The sequence below is a fragment of the Hyla sarda genome, chromosome 11, assembly GCF_029499605.1.
Source record: "Hyla sarda isolate aHylSar1 chromosome 11, aHylSar1.hap1, whole genome shotgun sequence".
NCBI classification, from domain to species: Eukaryota; Metazoa; Chordata; class Amphibia; order Anura; family Hylidae; genus Hyla; species Hyla sarda.
In genome coordinates this window covers 54917498-54926931 of record NC_079199.1, presented here as the reverse complement: position 1 = coordinate 54926931, position 9434 = coordinate 54917498, and the positions used below count along the sequence as shown (strand labels likewise).

The window sequence follows — 9434 nt, the reverse complement described above, 5'->3', positions numbered from 1 at the left end:
GAACTTGCACAATTGGTGGCTGACTAAATACTTTTTTGCCCCACTGTAATTTTTGCACACTGGGCCCTTAAAAGAAAGTATGTGCAATGCTCATATAGGTCCCTGGATTAGGAATTCTGCCAACAACATCATGCTTTATAGGCCTCATATTAGCATCTCAATTCATGTTCACTAATGGAAATGAAATAGTGAGCACAGAGCAAGAGTATTCAAACCCAAGTTACCAATATCTCTTTCACCTGGCATTATGCTCACATGACTTGCCTAAGCACACCACATTTCTGCAGCCAACCAATGAAAACCTGGGGAGAGAAGAAGCCTGTGGAAATGACCGTGCTATGCTAAGACAAAAGTGAAAAAAATCTTGAGAGACTTTTTAATCTCAGAGGGTCAGATTGAATCTCAATGGGTTGCTAAAGTGTATGGCAGATATATGGCACAACTTGTCATATCACATTTTAGACATAATTATAAAGAAAATACACTAAAAATAATAGTTGACTGCACCTTTCTCGTATGCATCAGATTCTTATGAAAGTTGGCAGAGTTTAGTAGCACAAAGTCTACAGAGGGAATTCATCAAGAGTGGTGTAGGTGCACCCCTATTAATTTGTTCGGTGGAAACTGTACCTGTACCTAATTTATTACAAATGTATTTATTGCATATTGCTAAATATGGTGCTAATTACATTTCTAACTACAGTATGGTGCCCCCTCTGCAACTTTTTAACCCATGCGACAAAATGTGCAACTTTTTAATAATGCTGTCCAAGGTCAATTTGTAAGCCAAGTCAGGCTGGTGTAGGTTTGCACAGTTGCGCCAAACGATGCGACAAACTGAAAAGTCGCACATCATAAATTGCTGACCACTGCATGATATCAACTGAAATCATGACTTTGTATTTTCTTTTAGAAAAACCTTTTAAATGAAAAGTCACAAAACTATGGCCCAAAATAGAGCCAAATTTCAGCAAAAAAAAAAAGCTAAAATTATTCATAAATAGCCCCTTTGTCTTGAAATGTAACACTGTCCAAAGCTTCAACTTTATCATATAGTATGGGCCACTAATAAAAAAGGGGAGCATCTTTAGAATGCCTAGTCCAAGTTTCTACTGTCTTAGCATTGCACAGGTTCAGTAATATGCCCGAAGTGTTTATCTTTGTCTTACACAGGTCCAAAGGTCCTGTATCACACATAATCACACAGTAATAAAAACATATTTTGGAAAATAATTTGTGATGGAAATGTAACCTTTCATTCAGTACAGTGGTGATGTAATGTGACTATTTTATATTGTAATACGGAATAAATAATGGTAACGTAGATGCTGACTAATGTGAGCCCAATATATAGAAGCATGAAAAAGGGTTAACAGCAGTTGTTCACCTGCTAGCCTCCCGCACATAGCTCCACTCTCTGTATAATCCATGCTCACACTTTACATCAGCTCCCTGTCTGCCATTCTTGTTTTAGGATTTGCAGTCTGGGGAAAAGATTAAACAGAATCACTTGATCACAAATTAATCTGTTATCTCTGCATTACACCCTTTCCTCCTCCTCTCACTTCTTTTTTTCTCCGCTATAATAACATTTAGCAGAATCCCACTGGCTGTCTCTGGCTTCTGTCCAGGGACCTGTCTGCGTGACGCAAGCAGAGACTACTTAAAGGCAGATTACAGGCAGTAAGACAGTGTGTGCAGCCTTCCCTAGCAGGGACACCTCTGATCATCGCGCTGAGATTACACTGAGTACAGGTCACCTACACCCGGTGGCTTTCCCCAGAGAAGGTGAGAAGCCTCCCGCTGCATAAGGTCTCCGATGTACAGCGATGGGAGAATGGACTATACTAGAAAGACTTCTAGAGGCTGCTGTGCAACAGCACAGTACTATGATAGGAAGGTAAGAATTCTTCCAAAACTACAAACGAAAAGACTTTGCAAAGTGGACTCTTTACTATTGGCTGCTTACCTTATCAGACTGAAGAGAAAACATATCACTGAATACAATAGGAGTTTATTTTATAATGTTCGATAATCATGACTAATACCGATGTATTGTATTTGATTGTAAACCACTGATTGTTTTTTGTTAGTATTAGTCGATTTTTCTCCATATTGGTAAAGGATTGCATGGAAATGAAGCGATTTTGAATATATAAGGCATGTCTCTTTTGAACATAGCATCAGTTTGCTGAGTAAGATCAGCACCAGACCCCCAACCTATAGTGACACCGCTGCCTGAAATGTGATTGATGTCTCTCATTAGTATCAGGTGCATGCTGCATATAAGCATTGGAGGCTGTGTCTACCAGATGGGGCTGATGAAAGGAAGCCTTGGTATGGAAAGTTTACTGACTACAGGCATGGTGAAATAAAACATGTGTAAAAGAGAACATTACAGTAATATTCTACTTTAATTATATGTTGTATACAGTGCTGATAGAAACTCGACATAGACCTGACTTAGGTTACTCCGTTTTCTAAATTCACATCAAGGGTTTTTATGCTTATATATTATCTCGGAGAAACCTGCCATGACCTACAACTGAAAGGGTTTAGAGTTCAATCTTCCTCTCATCCTGTCATGCTTAATTATTATATACCTTTTCACAAATACCATGCACCATGCATGGGGGTTACTACCCTGCTGATCTGGTGTATTATTTAAAGGGTGCTATATGCAACTATACTGTTTCATAACAACCACGACAGTAAAGTAATACCAATTATGAATACATCTCTTGTATGATCTCCAGAGCCCTTAAGGAATAGAACATCTGTAATTAATAGACTTAATTAAAATGTAGACTTAGTTAAAGCTACAGCACCCACATTTGTCAAGACTGATATAAAAACTGCCAGACATTAGTATATTTGTGTAACTGTGATCTACTATATGACTGAAATCATTGCAAAATACAATTATATATATATATATATATATATATATATATATATATATTTATATTTAGGATTCTAATCAAGACAGAGTATGGAGTAACATCCCAATGCTTTCATAAGCTAAAAAGGTGTAGAGCATGTACATTAATCAGAAACAAACCCAAAAAGTTAGTACACATGTAAAAGACACAACAATCTTAGTTTTGTAAGAAAAAATGCTTACATCTAAATGACATTAGGTCCTCTCCACGCCATAGGAATTGACAAGAAAAAATGGTGCATGCTAACTTTACTAGAATTGCATATTTTGTTAAAGAAAAACTGATAATATTACACAACTGGGTGTATTCAGAATTGTTGTGTGTGATATCACACTATGAAAAAAAATTCTATATGAAGAGGCAATTACTATGCCAACCACTTAAACATTTACAGTCACCTGCAAAGCGCAAGCAGGAGATGGTTTTAACTCTAACATAAAGAAATAAGCAAGTGTGGTATAGACTAAATATATCCCCATTCACTAACTTGACAAACCATCTGGTGTCTAAATCTTATCCGCAGATTTAATCGTTTTGATCTGTTTAATAAATATGCCAATATTATTTGAATAAATAGGATTCACAAAAGGAGGGACAGGACATTTACACTAAACAACTTACTGTACAGCCACATAAGAAGAATAAATTACCTAAATCAGTAAATTCCCCGCAAAAGACTAACAAACACATCAGAAAAGTAGATGGTACAGTGGAATTTTTTATGGCAATGACAGAGTGGACTGTATGTGCAGCCAATGAGAGATCCCCTGCAGGAACAGCTTCAGCACTGGACAGCTCCTCATACACATCAATGTGATAGAACAACCTTTTCGCAAAGATGCTTGGGAAAATAAAATATCCAATGGCCAATTATCCTAACCAAAAATATCTGAACTCTGCCTAAGGTGATTCTTTGTCATGTTGTTGCTGTCATATTATCTTGACCCTTAAATTGCCGGAGGGCCCTGTCATGTGCTGCCTTTCACTGCACTGCTGGACCTTCTGGCCATGAAAGTGTTAAGGAAGCAGCTGTATCACAGAACTTAGAAGTCATTTCTCAAACTGCAAGGACGGAGTTAATTTCCCTTTAGCTAGTATATCCTGTAGTGAATGAAAATCACATTAAATCATCTCTCCGCTATATATATATATATATATATATATATATATATATATATGTTTTTTTTTCCAACTAAAAGTATCAATGTATTTTGAGTTTGTTGATTGATCGTTAACGGTTTAATCTTTATGTAAACATAAGGGATGAACTCAACTCAAATACAAACCATTCATAAGATAGAACTATGTTTCTATTGTACCGAATCAACTCATTATTTCCAGCTGAAGCAAGCCTCAAATACTAGAACAGGTATGACAGATCTGCACTGCACAGGGTATGAACCCTTATTTGGCCTGAAGTGTATGATGATATCTTGGAATCATGTCATATGGAAGATGAACATTGTTCATTATGTGGTATGATGGATAGGCACAGTACATAATATCTCCATTAGGTTTTACATGACAGCAATTACATTTATGGAGGAACTGTCTTATGAAGAAGCAGACGATTAATTACAATAACATATATTTATTGAGCCTCAAACAAAACTATCTCAGCCATCTTTATGCAATATGATAAAAAAAAAGGGAATCTACAGTTTCAAAATAAAATTGAAGTAGCAACATTGTTAAATATTTTCTGCTTCATCTGCCTTGATATTTATAAATATATTGAGCTGTGGTTTATTTAGTCCCTTAGCTTTTTGATGATCACATCACATTTGAACATACAGAACATTAACTACATTTATGCATATTAAGCGTTAATATAATTTTAAGACATTGACAACATAGAGAACACAAGTTTAGAGGAATATGGAAAGAAAAAAATGACTGTAGTTGGAATGAGCCATATTTATTAGGTGTTCCATATCACAGACTAATTAATATAGATCAGTAATAACACAGACACAATTTGTTAGTTAGGGTTGGTTCGCCACATATCCATCGTCCTTTCTGCCACCAATCTGGATTTTGTTGTGCATTTCACAGATTCACCCCGGAATTCATCTCTATATTTGTTCCGTCTCAGAACAGGCATTAGCTCAAGCTATACCACATTCTACTTTTAGCTATTGACATTGTGCCAAAACCGGTCCCTGAGACAGCGTAAATAAATCTATTGTATGGTACAATAACCTGACAGCAAGATCTCTCTTTAGAAGTGGTGTTTCTCCATGAGTAGAACCTGCTTAACCTACTGTATTTTCTTTCAGGATCCTGCTGACTGTGGTTGTCATCTTTAGGATACTTATTGTTGCCATTGTAGGAGAGACAGTTTACGATGATGAGCAGACCATGTTTGTCTGTAACACTCTTCAGCCAGGGTGCAACCAGGCGTGCTATGACAGGGCTTTTCCAATCTCCCACATCAGATACTGGGTGTTCCAGATCATCATGGTCTGCACTCCAAGCCTATGCTTCATCACATATTCTGTTCACCAGTCTGCTAAACAGAAGGAAAGAAGATACTCTACAGTATACCTCACCCTGGATAGAGACCAAGACACTGTGAAAAGGGAGGATAGTAAAAAAATCAAGAACACCTTGGTTAATGGTGTCCTACAAAACACAGAAAACTCAACTAAGGAGGCCGAACCAGACTGCTTAGAAATAAAGGAAATACCCAACCCCTCAATAAGAACCACAAAATCCAAGATGCGGCGCCAGGAAGGAATCTCAAGATTTTATATTATTCAAGTGGTTTTTAGAAACGCTCTGGAAATTGGCTTTCTTGTTGGACAATATTTCCTGTATGGGTTTAATGTGCCCTCCCAGTATGAGTGTGACCGGTACCCATGCATCAAAGAGGTGGAGTGCTACGTATCAAGGCCGACAGAGAAAACAGTCTTTTTGGTTTTTATGTTTGCAGTCAGTGGCCTCTGTGTTGTTCTCAATTTAGCTGAATTGAACCATCTGGGATGGAGAAAGATCAAGACAGCAGTCCGAGGTGTACAGGCCAAGAGAAAATCCATTTATGAGATCAGGAATAAGGACTTGCCCAGGATGGGTGTACCCAATTTTGGCAGGACTCAGTCTAGTGACTCAGCCTATGTGTGAGGATGTTTCAAAAGCAACAACTGAAAACTGGGCCCATGCAGCATGAGGAGAGGGGAGGGAGGTGGTCTGATTAATGGAATGCCCTTGGACTTGATTGCCATTGCAATGCAGAAATGTGCTGGCTGGAAAAGTTATCAATCAGTAGCAGTTGCCAGTGATTTAATTGGCAGCAGTCTCTGGCAGTTTAGTTGGTAATGTTTCAATACAACATATGATAGCACACCCTTCCGTACAGCAATACAGAATACCAACACAATAGCCTCCTGTATGTCTCAGAGCCACTGAGGGTATGGTTATATTACTGCACATAGACTAATTGTTACCTACAATGTGAAGATATCACTGTGGATGATTAGACGGGAAAAAGGTAAAACAAAGTGAGAGGCACATTTTAACTCTCAAACTTTTAAGGTCATTAACAGTCCATACCAGAAAATGTTGAAAGTGTCAATTCCTGAAACACCCCTCAAGTCACTAAACAACACTACACTAACAGGAGTGCTCTCTAAAGAGGTGTCTTAAAAAACCTAATACTGCCAACTCACCCACTCTCAAGCACTGAATCTACTTTCAGGTAGGTTCAACAGAGGTCAGTCACAGTAATCCTTCAGCAAATAAAACATCATTTTTGTATTCTATGGAGCAGATTAACCAAAGATATTTTGATGATAATCGGCTCAATAGAAAAACAATTTATTTCCATAATCAGTATTCTGAATGAACTTTACACGTTCCATTCCCTCTCTTCATAGCATTTGAAAAAAAGCACATATTTTTAAAACTTCTATAGCATTTACTTCATCTCATTGTATGTCCCAGCCATAAAGCATATATAGAAATATTGTAAAAAAAATGTATGGTATATTACTGTTTTTACAAGCCTCTAATAACCTACCGATTCCCTGCATGACATTAAAAAAAAGGCTTCCCAGTCCAAGTCACACACATACACACACACATACACACATACACAAACACAACACACACACACACATACACACATACACAAACACACCACACACACACACACACACACACATACACAAACACACCACACAGACACACACACACACACACATACACACACACACACACACACACACATACATGGAATGTTAGGGGAGCAAAAAACACAAAAGCAGAATATGTAAAGTGGCTCTTTATGCATGTGCCCTACTGCATGTTGGATTTTTAGCCTGCTTGTATTTACACCAAAATAGCAGTCTGATATGTCACAAAAAGAACACAAAATTTAATCTACAGTATTACTCAAGATCTCCAGCTGCAACATACAATACTAGCTCATAAAATGGGTGCTGTGCACTTCAATTTTGAAGTTGTTTTTGAAGGTAATTGTCTTTTTGTAATGCAAACCATTAGGCCCATAGAAACACTTTAACATGTGATTGAGTATGTATTTACATCTGCAGTAAGAGATAAAATATCCAGAGAGTTTTTTGCTTTTGTTACAGTAATACACTTCTCACCCCACTCCTCCTAGATGCATACTTGCAATCTTGCTGCTTGGTCATTGATGCAGTGCAGATTTTTTTTTCTACTTCATCAATACTAGAAGATGTCTTCTCTAAATACCTCTGGCTGTATCACTGTAATGGTGCAATCCTCATTGACCTTGACACGCAGATTGCTTAGTGTGCTGTCCTGTTTCCCTCGTTCATATTATGCTGAGGCTTAAGGATTCCTTGAAGCATTCGTCTTGAGCGCAGTAACACTCTGGGAAAAACAAACAAAAAAAAAAAAGAAATGAATATGTCCACATTGTTTCCAGACACTGCAGGGTATTGACCTACATAATCAGCAATTTTGTAAATGCTTTTGATTCTGGTTAGAAATTAATGCATTTATGAGGAAGACAAACAAACATAGGTCTAGGTCCCTAGAGTATAAATTGGAAGGGGTGTGCTGTGAAGCCATTTAGTTTTTGCAGATACAACTAAGAGATAGAAAAAAAAAATACACATTGTATTTAAAGGCTTACAATATTGCAAATTAAAGCTCATAGCTGTTGAGCAAAGGCCATTTATCCCCAGGTTGCCTAATATGGCATCAGTGGCCAGTCTTAGTCTTCCAATAATGAAACCAAATTGCAACTGTCTAATTACTGAATATATATATTACTAAATAAAGTTATTTTACTATCTTTTTGTGGGGTTTCATGCTTTCCTTCTGATTATGATGCAAACTGTCTGCTCTGTTCTCTCTATTGGCACGCTTTTAGTCTAGTGTACATCCTGTAAAGGATTTTCTGTTCCTTAAATTTCAGTCAACCTTACCTCCCTCCCACTATGTGGGAGGCTCCTGTTGGTGTAGTTGGTGAGGTTATAGTCAAGAAGGTATTGTGGGACAGAAATAGAGTTGGCTGAATTTCCAGAAAGAGCGTACATGAGGAGCAGGAAGTCTATTATAGGATGTACCCTAGACAGGAAGTAGGGCAATGAAGACAACAGAGCCGACAATTTGCATCTGCCGCAAAATAAAAGCATGGAAGTCCACAGTAAAGTAGGAAAAAACTTTATTGATCAATGTTTGTTCATTTATTTAACAATTGAAAGTAGGCTTTATAATTGGAAAACCCCTTTAATAAAAAAAATAAAATGATGACAAATGAGTTTCAAAGAAGAAAGCCTATTTCCTCATGTAGAAGGCACCATTTTAACCCAAATTATTTTGTCTACCACTCGAGTAAAAAATAATTCAAGACTTGAAATAACTACCAAACTATATATATATATATATATATATATATATATATATATATATATAATATAAATTTTTTTTTTCTTTTTTTTTTACCTACGAGGATACATTACTCCAACGGAAACTTCTAGATTGATACCTTAAAAAAAGCCCACAATATTTAAGTTTTTATTTACACCAGTTTATATGTGTAGGTCTAATGCCGCATGGTGCAGCTATAGAATAGCTACTTGTCATCACGAGACAGCTATGGTCTGTAACACTTTTTTTTTTTTTTAGCTTTCTTGCCATGAAGCATTATTGGGTACGGTGATGTAAGCTTTAAAAGGTAGAAAAGCTATGACTCCTTAGGTGCTTCTGACTAAAAAAACTATTTATATCTATACGGCCACAGCTTGCCAACTGTGTTCAAATGTACATTATGTGTATTCTACAGAAGCTCCATAGACAATGTCCATATGTTACACAAATGACTCTCTTTGAATGAACTTTATAACAAGACCATGATATAGATGTACTGTATGTACAGCATCGGTAGGTTTAAAGGTCTCTATTGCATCAGAGTACCATAGTAATGTGCTCTTCTGGCATGAAATTGGGCTGCATGGACTGAGCGACTTTTTTTATTTTTATTTTAAGGATGCACTGTGG

At 37.0% G+C, this 9434-nt stretch overlaps 1 protein-coding gene across 1 annotated transcript; it reads left to right on the top strand.

Annotated features, from left to right (window-relative positions):
- The first annotated feature begins 1719 nt into the window (after positions 1–1719).
- On the top strand, positions 1720–8779 carry GJD2 (gap junction protein delta 2). The gene is made up of 2 exons (XM_056546410.1): positions 1720–1900; positions 5222–8779. Exons 1-2 carry the CDS (start codon positions 1830–1832, stop codon positions 6063–6065), a joined length of 915 nt encoding a protein of 304 aa, XP_056402385.1. The 5' UTR covers positions 1720–1829; the 3' UTR covers positions 6066–8779.
- Positions 8780–9434: the final 655 nt, after the last annotated feature.

Excerpts from the sequence above, each read along its gene's own strand:
- GJD2 (XM_056546410.1), top strand. The coding sequence starts at position 1,830 with ATGGGAGAATGGACTATACTAGAAAGACTTCTAGAGGCTGCTGTGCAA. Across the intron at positions 1,901-5,221 it reads CACAGTACTATGATAGGAAG|GATCCTGCTGACTGTGGTTG; the intron begins GTAAGAATTCTT and ends ATTTTCTTTCAG.